This window comes from Musca autumnalis, unplaced genomic scaffold (assembly GCF_047663935.1).
Source record: "Musca autumnalis isolate F117 unplaced genomic scaffold, ASM4766393v1 scaffold_2, whole genome shotgun sequence".
In the NCBI taxonomy this organism is placed as follows: Eukaryota; Metazoa; Arthropoda; class Insecta; order Diptera; family Muscidae; genus Musca; species Musca autumnalis.
In genome coordinates, this window is record NW_027411755.1 from 20,403,420 (window position 1) to 20,422,307 (window position 18,888).

The 18,888-nt window shown below is 30.3% G+C and overlaps 1 protein-coding gene across 3 annotated transcripts in view; it reads left to right on the plus strand.

Moving 5' to 3' along the window:
- smal (smoke alarm) overlaps nucleotides 1-18,888 on the plus strand; it is a 140,045-nt gene that overhangs the window by 31,269 nt on the left and 89,888 nt on the right. For all 3 annotated transcript variants that reach the window (XM_073967238.1, XM_073967240.1, XM_073967239.1), the window contains exon 2: nucleotides 13,954-14,248. In XM_073967238.1, coding sequence (XP_073823339.1) covers nucleotides 14,044-14,248 — 205 coding nt within the window. In that variant the 5' untranslated portion in view covers nucleotides 13,954-14,043. The remainder of the gene's footprint in view (nucleotides 1-13,953; nucleotides 14,249-18,888) is intronic.

Consider the following 18,888-nt stretch of genomic DNA (forward strand, 5'->3'; position numbering starts at 1 on the left):
AAAAATATTCAAATAACCTTTTAATTAAAACGCGTTTTAAAAACATTTAAAAGTAAAGAAACCAGCTGGGTATCTCGTATTTTATCAATATTTTTTATATATTTTTTTAAATTACAAAATATATTTTTTTTTTATCGAAAACAAAAAAACAATTCACAAATTTCTTAACAATTTTGTAACTTGAAATTCAATTCGAAACAGATATTTAAATTTGTTGTCAAACTTGATGCAACGGCGTATTTTTGTTCATTGGCATGGCTGAACGTTGAAAAAATAGGTTAAAATGCATTTTATGGAAATTTGTAATTTTTTCACTAATTAACAAACCTAAAATTCAAATTCAGCCATCAGAATTACCATTTAGCTAAGAAAAGTGTTATTCAGCAGGCATTTTATGCAGCTAAAATTACAATGCACCCACCCTGATTACAATTCAGCTAAGAAAAATGCTATTCAGCAGGTCTTTTGTAGTTTTAATTTTGAAATTCAGCTATTAGATCTACTATTCAGCTAAGAACATGCTATTCAGCATGACTTCTGTCGTCTTAGTTTTGAAATTCATCACCTAGAAATACTATTTATGTGCTAGAATTACAATTCAGCTGGCAGTTTATAGGCTTAAACTTAATATTCACCTACTCGAATTACTATTCAGCTAAAGAAAATGATATTCCGACGACTTTTTGCATACTTAAAATTTAAAATTTCCTATTAGAACTACAATTCAGCTTAAAGAAATACTAATCAGCAGGACTTTTTTGTAATGTTATATCGTTATATTGCAGAGTAAAATACATATCTGCTCTTATATTTGAAATTCAGCTATTAGAATCACTATTCAGCTAAGGAGAATGTTATTCAAAAAGCAGGTTATGGGCTTAAATTTAAAATGCACCTAATGGAATCACTATTCAGCTAAGAAAAGTGATATTCAGCTGGCATTTTGTGATCTTATATCGTTATATTCCATAGTAAAACATACATATGATCTTAGATTTTATATTCAGCTGTTAAAACTACTGTTCGGCTAAAGAAAATGTTTTCCAGCAAGCATTTTATAGACTTAAATTTAAAATGCACCTACTAACATCACCATTCAGCTAAGAAAAATGCAATTCAGCTGGTATTTTCATAGTCCTATATCATAACAATCTAAAGTAAAATATACATATGATTTTAGATTTTGAATTCAGCTATTAGCATTGCTATTCAGCTAACGAAAATGTTTAGAATTACTATTCAGCTGAGAATAATGACATTCAGCTGAGAATAATGATATTCAGCCGGCCTTTTTATAGTCTTTTATCGTTATGTTCTAGTGTAAAATAGTCTGAGATTTTGAATCCAGCCATTAGATCTACTATTCAGCGAGGACAAATGTCCTTCAGCACACATTTTATAAACACAGATGTACTATATACCTACTATAATTACTATTCAGCTAAGAAAAATGCTATTCAGCAGGATTTTTTGCATTCTTATACTGTTTATTATGTAGAAAAATGTTCATAAAGTTATAGGTTTTTCAAATCAACTATTAGCATTGCAATTCAGCTAAAGAAATTGCTATTCAGCAAACATTTTATAGACCTACATTTAAAATTTACCTACTATAATTCCTATTCAGCTAAGAAAAATGCTATTCAGCAGGCCTAAAGAAATTGCTATACATCAAGCATTTTATGGAACTACTTTTAATACTCACCTACTATAATTCCTATTCAGCTAAGAAAAATGCTATTCAGCAGGCCGTTTTTGCAGTCTTATATCTTTATATTCCAGACTAAAATATACATATGGTCTTCGATTTTACATTCAGCTGTTAAAACTGCAATTCAGCTAATAAAAATCAAATTCAGCTAAGAAAATATTTTATAAAAAATCACAAGCTATTGCAATTTATTAAAATTGCTTAAATTGTTTATTCAGTTGTTTTAAATGTATTCAGCAAAGAAATGTTTGAAAGTGTGTACAAAATAAAAGAAATTTCGAAATTAGCTGTTATTGAGCTAAAATTAAGCAACTCATGGTAATATAAACCTTTCCTTATTTATTTACAAGAAGTATATTTTTCAATTTATTTCTTTCGCAAATAACTAATTCAGCTGCATTATTTTTCAATTCAGCTATTGAAATTTGCTATTTTTGGACAGTTTAAATTCAAAAAAAGGATTATTTGTCAATCCCTTAACCAATTAAGTAATTCAGCTAGTGGAATTTTCAATTCAGCTGCATAGTTTTCAGATTTAGCTGGATATTTCCTCAATTCAGCCATTAAAATTTATATTTTTAATTTTTTTCTTTGGGAAAAATACGTTCTGGCTTAGCTGAATTAACAAATTAATTAGCTGAATTGCATTTTTCTCGCTTAAATAAATTTTTTAATGTCGAATCCAAATTTAGAGAACATTTATGCTATGGAAAACTTCAATTTTTATCTAATTCAGCTAGCTGAATAGGTTGCTAAGAAGCCTTATTGTCTTTTGTATGTAATTTTAGGCAACAATACTATGTTTTATCTTTGCTGAATAGCAAACTTCCTCAGCTGAATGACATATTTCTTCATATTTTAATATATACCTTTGCTGAATTACAAATATTGCAGCTGGGTTGCATCAAGGATTATTTGGAATTTTCAATTCAGCTGCATAGTTTTCAGATTTAGCTGCATATTTCCTCAATTCAGCCATTAAAATTTATATTTTTGAAAATTTTCTTTGGGAAAAATACGTTCTGGCTTAGCTGAATTAACAAATTAGTTAGCTGAATTGCATTTTTCTCGCTTAAAATTGTTTAATGTCGAATCCAAATTTAGAGAACATTTATGCTATGGAAAACTTAAATTTTTATCTAATTCAGCTAGCTGAATAGGTTGCTAATAAGCCTTATTGTCTTTTGGATTCAATTTTAGGCAACAATACTTTGTTTTATCTTTGCTGAATAGCAAACTTCCTCAGCTGAATGACATTTTTCTTCATATTTTTAGCTAAAGTGAAATCTTTACCTTTGCTGAATTACAAATATTGCAGCTGGGTTGCATCAAGGATTATTTGGAATTTTCAATTCAGCTGCATAGTTTTCAGATTTAGCTGCATATTTCCTCAATTCAGCCATTAAAATTTATATTTTTATAATTTTTCTCTGGGAAAATTACGTTCTGGCTTAGCTGAATTAACACTTTAATTAGCTGAATGGCATTTTCCTCGCTTAAAGGAATTTTTTAATGTCAAATCCAAATTTAAAGAACATTTATGCTATGAAAAAATTAAATTTTTATCTCATTCAGCTAGCTAAATAGGTTGCTAAGAAGCCTTATTGTCTTTTGGATTCAATTTTAGGCAATAATACTATGTTTCATCTTTGCTGAATAGCAAACTTCCTCAGCTGAATTACATATTTCTTCATATTTCTAGCTAAAGTAAAATCTTTACCTTTGCTGAATTACAAATATTGCAGCTGGGTTGCATTCTTGCCAATTTTTTGCAATTCCTTTCAGCTTTAAGTTGCAAGAATTTATCAATTCAGCCGCATAATTTCCTAATTAAGCTATTACATATAATAATTTAATGAATTTGCAACTCTAATTGGGTAATTTTCCAATTCAACTGACTGATTGTTTAATCAGCTGCTACTCTATGCTTCATTTACACACATTAGCCAATTCAGCTGCAAGAACTTTTTATTCAGCTAAGTATTAAGTGCAATTCGGCTTGGAATTTCTCGGTTTTTTGGGTTTTCTTAAAATTTACCCAATTTAGCGGTGCCATTTTTCTATTCAGCAAAGCAATTTTTTAATTCAGCTGTAATAATTGTTCGTTTTTCTTAAATTTTAAATTCTTTATAAATTTTCCAATTCTGTTTTCAGAAAAAATTTCCCATTTTAGATTTTCTTAAATTTTAAATTTTTTGCTGCAAAAAAAAAACTTTTGCAAATTTTGCTCTTGGGACATTTTTGTATTTTGCCATGCACTTGTCTTCGATTGTTTGCATTTTATGGCTTTTCTTTTCGCTGTCACATAAAGCGGATACAATTTCTGCTGCCACAGAATTTCGAGAGGAGAAGAAAAAAAACTGAAAATCACATTTATTACAATTCGTTTTTTGTGTTCGCTGGTCTCTTGGTCGTCGTCGGTAAGGCTTTTGTGTTCCACTTTATGCAATTGTCATTTATTAATTCAGTTGTCATCTGTTAAATACTTCAACTTAATTTAACAATGATTGTCATGTGAATGTTCGACTTTTTTCTCGGCTTCATCATATTCAGCACATTCAGCTGTGGCGGTTTATCATTGATTTCATGACTCGCTCTCTCTTTCTCTCACATTCATTTCTCCATAATAATGAATATATTTTTATAATGCGACCGGCGAAGACAAGTGCTGAGAAAATATATATAATTGATCAATTATATTTATGGCCCTCCTTTCATCTGAGTTGGATTACTCTACAAAATGTTAATCATAATCGTCATCATCATCATCATAAAAATAAGATGTTGTTGGAGAGACGCTTTGCAATGCAATTATGAGGCCACAGACATTGTGAATTGTGTGTGTGTGTGGTAGACAGGGAAAATAACGAAATACATATATTCAATCTAAGTCAGCAACGAAATATTATCACCACCCAACGAACCTGCCAGCTATGCTATATAATGCCGTTCAACCTCTTTCTAAGCAATTAACTGTTTAATTGTGTTTAAGCACTTTTTGCTCATCCATTTCTTTTCGTTCGGTTCTCAGCCGCCATGTTAAGATATATTTTTCCTGTCAAGGAAAATGTACCGTTTGCTGGAAGACATAGTTTAGTGGATTTCGGTTTATGTAGCCATGGCAAGATCTCTCTCTCTCGTAAGCCATAAACAATGTGAAACATGGCAAATGTGAAAACAGCAACGAAAAAACCGCTGTGTAGAAAACCGCTAAAACAAAATTTATGAATGAAATTTTTTCTTTAGCATCTCAACTAAGTGATGTAAGAAGGGGGAGAGACATGCACACACTCAGTGTTTGCACTTTTTCAGCAACATTCATTTACACTTGTGTTGAAAATTAAAGCAATAAATTTTGAAAAGAAAACAAACATTCATTATTTTGAAATTTATCTAGCTTAATATGTTTTACATAGGGCTTAATGACAGCGTGTAACGATTTTCATTGGGAATTATAAGTTTTAGCTTAGCTGAATTGCGTTTTTCTCGTTTGAGGGGAATTTTAACAAGAAATCCAAATTAAGAAAATAACAATTCTATAGAAAGTTAACATTATTATGAAATTCAGCTAGCTGAATAGGTTGTTGACAAGCCTTATTGTCTTATGTATTAAATTTTCAGTCAATTTAGAAAAATTTTCCTTTGCTGAATACCAAGCATTCTTAGCTGAATTGAATTTTTCTTAAATTTTTAGCTAAAGTAGGGGGTTAACCCTTTGCTGAATTAGAAATTCCGCAGCTGAATTGTATTTTACCCGCCTAAAAGCATTTTTAACATTGGCAAATGTTTATTTCATATAGGGGTAAAATTTTTATCAAATCCAGCTGTCTAAATAGAGTGCTAACACGCTTTATTTTGCTATTTGTTAAATTTTTAGCACATTTTTCACGTTTTACCTTTGCTGAATATCAAATTTCCTCAGCTGAAATGAATTTTTCTTAATTTTTTACCACAAATATCTTTTGAAAATAAAAATTGTGTAGCTGAATTGCATTTTTTTCACTCTTAAATCGATAAAATAAGAATCCAAAATTAGAAAACATTTATTTTATGAAAAAGCACCATGTTTAGCAAATTCAGCTAGCTGTTATTTTGGTTTGCTAAATATCAATTGGTTCAGCATTTTGCATTTTTCTTAATTTTTTACCAAAAATAGTTATTAACCCATTGCTGAATTGCAAATTATGTAGCTGAATTACATTCTTCTCGCTTAAGTGCATTTTTTAGGTGGAATCCAAAACAAGATATTATTAATTTTATGAAAAAGTACGACTTTTAGCTAATTCAGCTAGCTGAATAGGTTACTAAAGAGCTTATTTGTGTTTTTAGCAAAATTACAAGGTTTTACCTTTGCTGAATATAAAACTTCCTCACCTGAATTGCATTTATCTTAATTTTTTACTAAAAATAATTTTTCAAATCTTTGCTGAATTATAAATTTTGTAGCTGAATTGCAGTTTCTTCACTAAAATGCATTTTTAACGTGGAATCCAACATTAGGAAATATTTATTTCATACAAAATTAACAAATTCAGCTAACTGAATGAGTGCTTACAAGCCTTGTTGTCGTATGCATTAAATTCTTAGCCAAATTACCATGTTTTTCATTTGCTGAATATCAAATTTATGCATATTTCGCCAATTTATAACTAAAATAGGGTCTTAACCCTATGCTGAATTAGTAATTCCATAGCTGAATTACATTTTTTCTCCCTTAAATTGATTATTGAGGTGTAATGCGGAACTAGAAAATATGTATTACATACAAAAGTAAGACTTTTATAAAATTCAGCCAGCTGAATAGGATGCCTACAAGCATTTTTTGGTTGTTTGTTCAATTTTCAGCAAAATCATAATGTTCTACCATTGCTGAATACAAATCATCTTCAGCTGAATAACATATTTCATCAGTTTTTAGTTAAAATGTGCTGTTTTTGTCTTGATGAATATGTATTTCGTGAGCTGAATTGTGGCGAAAATTTTAAAAATACATTGCATAGCTTAAAATTACATATTTTGTTAGCTGAATTAAATCCAGACCTGGTAAAATTAATAATTTTCCGCTGAATTTAATTTAAGTTATGACTTTATGCCACTTTTGTTAATTTAGCATAACAATATTAAGGTTTTGCTTTGCTGAATACATGTTTTCCTTGCTGACTATCAATTAAATTGGAAAATACTAAGCAATTGTGCGGCTTAAATTGTTAAAACCTCGCATATATTGTTTGCCGAATTACATTTTATTTAGCTGAATTGAGTTTTTCTTGGCCCAATTGCTGCTAAATGCAATATACAGAACTTTATAGTTTGCTGAATAAAATTTTGTGTAGCTGAATGGCCTCAAAATGTACAAGAACATCTTTGAATTCCTTAGAAGTTAAAATAGGCTTCATATATTGTTAGCTGAATTGAGTTTTTCTTGCCCCAATTGCTGCTAAATGCAATATACACAACTTTATAGTTTGCTGAATAGCATTTTGTGAAGCTGAACTGCCTCAAAATATATAAAAACCTCTCAAATGTCCTTGGACATAACAATTGAATTCATATATTGTTTGCTGAATTACATTTTTGTTAGCTGAATTGTGTTTTTTTAACCTTTATTCCTATAAAAACTCAAAACTTTATTCAAAACGCTGCCATAAATACGTCTATTACTGTTTGGCCTCAAAATGCACAAGAACATCTCTGAATTCCTTAGAAGTTAAAATAGACTTCATATATTGTTAGCTGAATTACATTTTATTTAGCTGAATTGAGTTTTTCTTGTCCTAATTACTGCTAAATGTAATATACACAACTTTATATTTTGCTGAATAACATTTTGTGTAGCTGAATTACCTCAAAATATATAAAAACCTCTAAAATGTCATTGGACATAAAAATTGAATTCATATATTGTTTGCTGAATTACATTTTTGTTAGCTGAATTGCGTTTTTTTAACTTTATTGCTATAAAAACCCAAAACTTTAGTCAAAACGCTGCCATAAATCCGCCTATGACTGTTCGGTTAACTTGTGTGCATGGCGGCGAATGGCTGGCTGGCTGAATGTAACTGGTAAACATCTATCAAAAAGTGGCAAATATAAATTGAAAAACTATAGCCTGAAAACACTAGACACCTAACACCTTAACTTCAACTCCCAAAGATATTCAACACCAAAGGCTCCAATGGTTGGGCAACCGACCATTGTGATGGGAAGAATATTCGCTGCTGATGCCCGAACCGATACCATAGACGTTTGTTCGCAAAGAGCACAAAAAACCCCTGTAGTGTGATTAAAAGGCACACTCTCGCACACACTGAAAGGCGGGCGCTTACAAGGATGCGAATGAATGGCTGGACAGATGGATAGCGGATGGATGAATAGATGCATGGGACCATAACATAACTGAAAAACTTTAACTACAAAAAGATGAAATGTTGCTCATTTTTCTTGTGCTGTAACCAAACGACCGACCAAACGACCAGGTTGCAGTTGCAGAGTCCGGCAGCCTAAGTTTTTTTATAACTTTGAAAAATTGTATTAAAACAAATATAAGCCATGGGCTTATGTGTTTTGTAAAAAGGCCTACCTATCTCCTGCTGGAGATGGCTACGAGGAGATATGATTGCACCAACGCCAGGGATAAATAGATGCCAAGCTATGACCAGATAGACTTGGCTATATTGTATTTGGCGGTAAATTCAGCCAGCTGCTTTAGTTGCATACAGATAAATGGACGGATGGATGGACATATGAATGACTAGATGATGGCCAAAGATCTTAAAACAAAAAGCCAAAGCAATAAAAGCTTTGGCTTAATACGAAAAAAAGAATACAACTAACAAGTTTTAGTATTTCATTTTTTCAACGGCGTGGCTCTGCCTTTTGAAAAGGTTGCTCCCTTTATAGGATCATGAAATGAATATGCTGAGGTTCTTTTATAGACAAAGATGCGCCAGTTATTGCAAATGTATGAACATTAGCCACAATGTTTTTTACAACGTTTGTATAATACATTTTCTACATCTTGTTATAATATGCCTCTCTCACATTTATAATGTTCACAAAAAGGTGGCGGCGCTGCATTATTGCTTTGCCGTAGAAACATATTTCTACATGGTTTTAGCCTTCTTTTTAACTAACTTGGCTATAACCAAGCAGCTAACATTGCAAAAACAAAGGATCCTTGCTCCCTCGCACCTTCTTGCTCCTTCTTTGCTCAACGCCAAGCATAAAGTGTGCAAGTGCCTTTGGCATTTTATGGGAGCTAAACATGTACACCTCATATGTACATATGTATGGTAGGTAGGTATGTACGTATGGCATATTCAGCAAACGTCGAAGGTTTCATGCTCGTCATCCTCGTCGTATGTGTACATGCTTGGTTCATTGTGGCGTTATACCCCAACATGGTTTGGTATTTAATAAAGCAAAAAGGCGTTAGGTTTCAATACTTCCAGGAGAGGAAAATGAAGCTAACAACAACAGCAACACCAACAACAGAAGCAACAACAAATAAAGGCAATTTTTATGTTGCCAAGTAATGGTAGTTGTAAGGTGTTGTTTGTGTACCAAACTAAAGCCCTAAAGGAAGACATTTGTTGGCTGGGTGGGAGTACGGGGAGTTGGGGTTGGCATATAAATGACTAGGAGTAGGAGAAGACGTCCGTTTGTCCGTCCGCTTTGATACGATGCCAGGGTGTCATTATTAATTTAACCTATTTTCTACTTGCCTTCTTGGTTTTTTTTTTGTTTTTCTTTTATTTTTTGCGATCGTAATGTGGAGGGAAATTTATTTAATGAAATTTAATATTGTCGACAAAATTAAAATGAAACGTTTCTACGGCAATGCCCTATGAACAGTATGGGAAGGCGTAATGGTCTGAATAAGGCTGTTAAAGTTAAATTTAAAGAAAATATACTTCAAGTTTTATTGTAAAGACATGAAAAGATGTTTATTCAGCTAATGAATTGTAACGGCATTTGCAATAGAAGTTTTAAAAAATTAAAAATAAATAATAAAGAAATTAAAAATCGAAGGAAAATCTCAGCTGAATTGATATTCTCCTTTGCTGAATTGCTTAAAAATGGCAAAAAATGGGAGTTTCAACATTAAGGTGATGAATTTTGTGATAAAACCCAGCTGAATTAGTTTTTTCCTTTGCTGAATTACATAAAAACAACACCAATTTGAATTTTAATTTAAAAGTGATTTATTTATTGATTTAAGTCCAGCTGAATTGTTTTTTTCCTTAGCTGAATTGCATAAAATGACAGAGATGGTACTTTCAATAATAAGGCAATTGATTTATTGATGAAAAGCCCAGCTGAATTATTTTTTTCTTCAGCTGAATTGCATCACAATGGCAAAACTTGATCGTTTTAACATTAGGGTAATTAATTCAAAGATGAAAGTCCAGCTGAATTGAATTGATTTTTCAATATTCAATATTAAGATACTTAATTATTGATAAAAGCCCCGCTGAATTAATATTTTCTTTAGCTGAATTGAATAAAAACAACAAAAAATAGAGTTTTAATAATAAAGTCATTACCTTAGTACATAAAATTTTAGCTGAATTGGTTTTATCCTTAGCTAAATTGCATAAAACCATCAAGGTAAATTTTTTAGAATTAATTAATTTATACTATTGATGAAAATCCAACTGAATTAGTTTTTGCCTTAGCTGAATTCCATTAAAATAACAAAAATAAACTAATTTTTTGATGGAAGTCCTGATGAATTGTCTCATTCCTAGGTTGAATTGCATTAAAATAATAAAAATATTGGTTTCAATAAGAAATCAATTAATTTATTGTTAAACATTTCAGCTGAATTGATTTTTTCCTCAGCTGAATTTCATAAAAAGAACAAAATATTAGAGTTTTTATATTAAAGTAATTACTTGGCGAATGTCAGCAAAATACAATTATTAGTGCCTGAATTGCAGTTAAATGCAAACATTTATTAATTACAATATATTTATGTTGTTTTCAACACATTTTGTCTTTGCTGAATTAGAATTTTGTTAGCTGAATTAATATTTTCTTCACATTTTGAGCTATTTAATTCCGTTAATTGAATGAATGAAATGAAGCCATAAATGCTTGGTTGAATAACGCGTACATTAGCTGAATGACCAAAAACATTGTAATTTGCAAACATTTCTTAGCTGAATGCAATTATTAGTAGCTGAATTGCAATAACATGCAATTATTAATCAATTTCAATATATTTATGTTGCTTTCAGCAGATTTTTTCTTTGCTAAATTAGTTTTTTGTTAGCTGAATTAATATTTTCTTCACATTTTGAGCTATTTAAATCCGTTAATTGACCCTCGAAAACAAATTGCTTGAATTATGCTGGGTTGAATTACATATACATTAGCTGAATGACCGAAAACATTGTAATTTGCAAACATTTCTTAGCTGAATACAATTCTTAGTAGCTGAATTGCAAGTATATGCAATTATTTATCCATTTCAATATATTTATGTTGCTTTCATCACATTTTTTCTTTGCTGAATTAGAATTTTGTTAGCTGAATTAATGTTTTCTTCATATTTTGAGCTATTTAATTCCGTTATTTGACCCTTGAAAACAAATTTAATGCCATGAAGCCGTAAATGCTTGGTTGAATTACATGTACATTAGCTGAATGACCGAAAACATTGTAATTTACAAACATTTCTTAGCTGAATACAATTATTAGTAGCTGAATTGTAATTACATGCAATTATTAATCAATTTCAATATATTTATGTTGTTCTCAGCACATTTTTTCTTTGTTGAATTAGAATTTTGTTAGCTGAATTAATATTTTCTTCACATTTTAAGCTATTTAATTCCGTTAATTGACCCTTGAAAACAAATTGAATGAAATGAAGCCATATATGATTGGTTGAATTGCATGTACATTAGCTGAATGACCGAAAACAATGCAATTTGCAAACATTTCTTAACTGAATACAATTATTAGTAGCTGAATTGCAATTGCATGCAATTATTAATCAATTTCAATATATTTATGTTGCTTTCAGCACATTTGTTCTTTGCTGAATTAGTTTTTTGTTAGCTGAATTAATTTGTGCTTGCTATTTTCGAGTTTTTTAATTCCATTAATTGTCACCAAAGACAATTTGAGTTAAATTAAGTTATATATCCTTAGCTGAATTGCATTTTTATTAGTTAATTGACCGAAAAATATTAAATTTTGCAAACATTTCGTAGCTGAATACAATACTTAGAAGCTGAATTGCAATTTCATGCAATTATTAAAGAATTTCAATAGTCTTATGATGTTTTTATCATGTTTTTCCTATGTTGAAATAGTTTTTTATTAGCTGAATAATATTCTTTCTATTTTAGAGTTTTTTTATTCCAGAACTTGGTCCCTAAAGACAATTTGAGTGCAATTAAGCAATATATACTTACCTGAATACAATACTTAGAATCTGAATTGCAATTGCATGCAATTATTAATTAATATCAATAGTCTTATGTTGTTTTTATCATGTTTTCCTTTGCTGAAATAGTTTTTTATTAGCTGAATTAATGTTTTCTTTCTATTTTAGTGTTTTCTATTCCAGAACTTGGTCCCGAAAGACAATTTGAGTGAAATTAAGCAATATTTAATTAGCTGAATTAGAAAAACCTTAGCTGAATTGGGTTTAAAAGAGCTGAAATTTTACACAATTTATAACAAACATATAGCGATTTTGAAGATTTCTATGCTTGCTGAATTAGGTTTTTAGCAGCTGAATAGCAAGTTGGTATAGTTTTTTTAACAAAATAGAAGTTATTGTATTTTATCAAATGGCATAAAAAGGATAGCAGCACTGAAAAAACTTAGCTGAATTGTGTTTAAAAGAGCTGAATATACCTTTTACACAATTTTTACCAAACATATAGCGATTTTGAAGACTTATATGCTTGCTGAATTAGGTTTTTAGCAGCTGAATATCAATTTTGTATGTTTCGTTAGCAAAATAATTTTATTTTATTAAAAAGCGGATAGTAGCATGGAGAAAAACTTAGCTGAATTGAGTTTAAAAGAGCTGAATAAAGATTTTACACCATTTTCTCCCAACATATAGGCAGTTTTAAGATATTAAGGCTAGCTGAATTAGGTTTATATGAGATGAATTCTAATATTGTGCGATTCTTCAAATAAATCATAATTCTAATGGCTTTCGTTATGCTTCGTTCATCGAAAATTTCTTGTTGATTTGTTTCTTATTGTCAATAGGAAATTTAACGCCAAATGCCAAGTACATTGTTTACATGAACACATGTCAAGTAGACACACACACACTCGCTCACTCATATTCAGACAATTTTAATTTTGATTCTTTTTTTTTTGTTTCTTTGAATATGTCAATTGTTTTGAATAAAAAAGAAAATCTGACATTTTTCCATAACACTTTGACATTTTAATGAATTAATGAAATAAAGCAACAGTAACAACAACAAAAATCATGGCACAATAGCAAACTGTCGACATCACCAGAACAAGACATTGATGAAGTCTACAATTTAATCTGCTCTTTTTTGTTTTTGTTTTGAGGGTTTAGGGGTTCCCTTTTGCTATTCAGCAAAAAATGTGTCTAAAAATGCGAACACGCTGAATGTCTGTCTAGGCAGACCTCTGTGCCGGCAAATATAGGGAAATAGCGAACACACACTTTCTTACAAATCTGTCTGACTTGTTTAGGAAAACGTCAGACGTTGAGCGAAAGAAAAAAACTTTGCTATTTTGACAGCTGTCAGTTTATGACATTGCAATGTTTTTGTTCGTTTTGTGCTGAAACAGTTTGCTGGAGCATAAGCAAATTTTAAAGTGTTTCTTTTTTCCACATTCAGCACTTAAGTTTTTTTTTGTTGTTTTTTGCATGGATACCATAGGTATGACCCTATTTGACTTTAGTCCATATGCTGTTCAACATAAATTCCAATTATCCGGGGAATTGTCTAAATGTAAAATCTTCAGAGTGTCAGCAGTTATTGTTGACTTTAATTGAAGGCCTAAGACTGTGCGGAACAGCATGTGTTTGACATTAACAAAGAGCTTCTGTACCGGCATGGGGTCAACAATCAAAGAAATGTCTTAAAGAAAAAGTTGAATATGATGATAATAATGAAGATAAGCTAATAAACAAGGATTGAAATAGTTTTTTTTTTCTAAAATTACTTTAAAATTAATTGTTACTGATTTTTAATAAATTTTTCTCTCTCTTCTTTTCTTTACAGATCTCCTGCTAAGCAGCCATAACTACACTGCCTTGTGTAACTATTTTTTTGCTAAACAAAAATAAACAAAAAAAAAATTCACAACAAAAAATGGCTAAAACAAAAAACACAACATCATTACAACGACAACAACAACTCACCTTAATTTCTGCTAACACATCTACAACCACCACCAACAACAAAAACAACACAACCACCTGCAAAATGTTCTCCCGCCAGTGCCTTTCCTATCAGCTTTTAACCCTCATCAGTGTAGTACTATATCAGGCTACGCATGCGCATGCCTTTGACATAGGTAAGTTACAACAAACAACAACAACAAGAAAAAGCTCTTTCTCTATATCTCTGGGACTCCATGGCTTAGCTCCAAATGGCTATGCATTTGTTTGCCATTAAATATGATCGCCAGTTGAATTGTCATTAAGGATTTTTATAGCAGCCATACAGAAAGCCTTAAGGAGGCAGCCAGCTTCCTTATGTGTAAATACCTCAGATCCCTGTCCCACACACACAACCCCATAGCTCAGCAAATGGCCCTGCTTCCTAACTCGCTGTTGCATCTTCCATCCAAAGCAGCAAAAGAAAAAAATCGACAAATCCACGGGGGTTTCCTCTTAGACTATCACTTTTCCAATTCTCCAATCGTATTCTTATGACTTTTTAATGGCCTCTTACACGGTTGGCGGCAGCTTGTTTGGTCTTTTTTCTGGCTGTTCTTTCTTTGTATTACATTTAGCTCCCCACATAAGCCACGGTGTTGCCTCATATATAGCAAGTTTGGTTTTTGTGGTAACAATTTCAAGTCGTCTTTCTTTTGTTACCGGTTGCCTCTTCGCTTCTCTGTTTTTTGTTTAAATATATATTTCAACATTTAACTATTGACATTTTAATGGGGTGATGTTTCTTGTTGTGGAGCGACAAAAAAACAACAACCACATGAAGTAAAAAAGAAAAACTAACAAACACAACAGTTGTCTTAAAGGATATTTGTAGAAAGTTTAAATGTTGATTTATGGTTTCAAAGAGATTCATGGAGAAACAGAAAGCAACAAAGAGATGGTTATAACAAGAAAAAAACTTAGCTGAATAGGGTTTAAAGGAGCTGAATAGCATTTTTAGACAAGGTTCAACAAAGATATAGCAATTTTAAAAAATTTTAACATTTAAAAAGATTGCTGAATTAGGGTTTAAAGTAGCTGAATAGCATTTTTAGACAATGTTTAACAAAAATATAGCAATTTTGAAAATTTTTAACATTTAAAAAGCTTGCTGAATTAGGTTTATAGAAGCTGAATTGCAATTTTGTATGGTTTTTTTAAGAAAATCAATTTATTTATTTGTAATAAACAGCAAAAAAGAATAAAAACCTTTGCTGAATTGTGTTTAAAGCAGCTGAATAGCAATTTTAAACAAGTTTTAATAAAATTATAGCATTTTTAAAGACTTTTAACATTCGATAATGTTGCTGAATTAGGTTTGTAGTAGCTAAATTGAAATTGTTTATGGTATTTATTAAAAAAAAATTATTTTATTTTATTAAACAGTAAAAAGAACCTTTTAACATAATTAAACCTAAAGAGATTCATGGAGAAACAGGAAGCAGCAAAGAGATGGGTATAACAAAAAAAATATTGGCTGAATAGGGTTTAAAGGAGCTGAATAGCATTTTTAGACAATGTTCAACAAAAATATATCAATTTTGAACATTTTTAACATGTAAAAAGCTTGCTGAATTAGGTTTATAGTAGCTGAATTGCAATTTTGTATGGTTTTTTTAAGAAAATCAATTTATTTTTTTGTAATAAACAGCAAAAAAGAAAAAAAACCTTTGCTGAATTGTGTTTAAAGCAGCTGAATAGCAATTTTAAACAATTTTTAATAAAATTATAGCAGTTTTATAGACTTTTAACATTTGATAATGTTGCTGAATTAGGTTTGTAGTAGCTGGATTAAAATTGTTTATGATATTTATTTAAAAAAATTTATTTTATTTTATTAAACAGCAAAAAGAACATTTTTACATAATAAAACCTTAGCTGAATTCTTTTTTATAGATTCTCACGTGCCAAAACTTTGCTGAATTAGCTTTTTCCTAAAACCAGGCAGCTGAATAGCATTTTTCACAGCTGAATTGTTGATGTGTTCATGTATTTATAGTGCTGATATTAAATTTAGTGTAGAATTGCAAATTCAGGTTAGCTGAATTGAATATTGCTTAGCTGAAGTGCGGCTAAAACAGCTGAATTGCTATTTAGAACACATTTTTTGAAAAAGCGAGACGATGGATCCAATGCTTGTTTTACGGTATATTTGACATTGTGAATCACCTGAATATCATTTTTCACAGCTGAATAGCAATTTTGTAGACATATTTATAGTTGAGATATTAAAATTCGTGTATAATTGCAAATTCAGCTTAGCTGAGCTGAATATTGCTCAGCTGAATTACGTCTAAATCCGTTGAGCTGCAATTTTTGACATACTTTTTTAAACAATGGAATTTTTACCAATTTTTGGAAATAAAAATTTGCTGAATTACATTTTTAGAGCATTCGGAAATTCAAAATGGGGTTAATGTGTATTTAACACATTTCAACTTCCCAAATATTTCATTTTTCACAGCTGATTTCGCCATTTTTTAAACATATTGTATAATTTTAGCTTAGCTGAATTGCTAATAAAACAGCTGAATAGCAATGTTGTGCACATTTTTGTGAAACCGAAGTAGTTTTACACTATTTTAGCTTAGCTGAATTGCAATTAAAACAGCTGAATAGCAATTTTGTGTACATTTGTGTAAAAACGAAGTAGTTTTACACTATTTTAGCTTAGCTGAATTGAATATTCCTTACCTGAATTGCTAATAAAACAGTTGAATAGCAATTTTGTGCACATTTTTGTAAAAACGAAGTAGTTTTTCAATATTTTAACTTAGCTGAATTGTATATTCCTTAGCCGAGTTGCAATTAAAACAGCTGAATATCACATTTTTTTTTAAAACGAAGTAGTTTTACACTGTTTTAGCTTAGCTGAATTGCAATTAAAACAGCTGAATAGCAATGTTGTGTACATTTTTGTAAAAACGAAGTAGTTTTACACAATTTTAGCTTAGCTGGATTGTATATTCCTTAGATGAATTGCTAGTAAAACAGCTGGATAGCAATTTTGCGCACATTTTTGTAAAAAGGATGTAGTTTTTCAATATTTTAGATTAGCTGAATTGTATATTCGTTAGCTGAATTGCAATTAAAACAGCTGAATAGCAATGTTGTGCATATTTTTGTAAAAACAAAGTAGTTTTACACTATTTTAGCTTAGCTGAATTGCAATTAAAACAGCTGAATAGCAATTTTAAGTAAATTTTTGTAAAAACGAAGAAGCTTTACACTATTTTTTTTAAATAAAAGTAAGCTGCTATAATTTTAGCTTATCGAAATTAAATATTCCTTAGCTGAATTGCTAATAAAACAGCTGAATAGCAATGTTGTGCACATTTATGTAAAAACAAAGTAGTTTTACACTTTTTTTGCTTAGCTGAATTGCAATTAAAACAGCTGAAGAGCAATTTTAAGTACGTTTTTGTAAAAAAGAAGTAGTTTCACACTATTTAAGCTTAGCTGAATTGAATATTCCTTAGCTGAATTGCTAATAAAACAGCTGAATAGCAATGTTGTGCACAATTTTGTAAAAACGTAGTAGTTTTTCAATATTTTAACATAGCTGAATTGTATATTCCTTAGCTGAGTTGCAATTACAACAGCTGAATAGCACATTTTTGTAAAAACGAAGTAGTTTTACACTATTTTAGCTAAGCTGAATTGCAATTAAAACAGCTAAATAGCAATTTTGTGCACATTTTTGTAAAAACAAAGTAGTTTTACACTATTTTTTTAAATAAAATTTAGCTGAATTAGTTTTTATAGCATTTTAATGTATATTTGAAGTAAAATGTTTAAAAATTCTGTATTTTACTGAAATAATTAGCTAAATTAGTAAGCGGAATTGTCACCTTATGGGTAAAAGAATTTAGATATTGAACTTTGTACAGAATTTTGTGTTTTGCTTAGCTAAATTGCATACAAAATAGCTGAATAACAATTTTAGGTTTATTTTTTACAAAATAATATTGCTTTGAATATAGATTTTTTTCTCCCATTTCCTTACCCCATAACAATAAAAAATTATCTAAGTCCTTTGTCTGAAATCTCGTTTGGAGATACTTGTTTAAATAAAATTTATGGAATCTCATTAATTTGCTTAAACATGTTCAAAATGCAATAAATTTAAATTGTAACAAATTACGTATCCTTACACATGGTTAAATAGATGAAAAGGATGGATAGCTAAACGGATGAATGGGTGGATGGATACACCTTTAACATTATTGGCAAAGGTATTCAAAAGAGTGAACAGAGATCTTGATACATAAATATACTCAACAGTAACAACAATAAAAATAATAATAAATGACATGAAATCTAGCAAGGACTACATGACGATTGACTAGACGAACGAAGAAAAATGCCAATGCGTGTTGTGGTATGTTTGTGTGTCTGTCTGTCTAAACCAATATATGTTACGATATAATCATTTATTAAGTTGAACCTAAACAGACATACAGAACTCTTTGACTAAGTCATTTTGATAAAAACTTATGCAAATTTTCAGCCACATCACAAGCCAAGAAAAGGAAATAAAGGGAATGGAAAAAATCTCAATTTTAATCTTAACCTAAAACCCAAAGTGGTTCAGCAGATGTGTCTGTGACTCCAGCAGGATGGATGAGTGCATAAAGCACATCAAGCCAATCACTTCGATGGTATGAAGGGAAGGAAGCTTACCATCATTGAGTTTAACAAATTATGCACACAGATATCATTGTTAGCAATAAATATATTTTTGCATTCTCTCCATTTCGAACGATTCTTGGGAAGC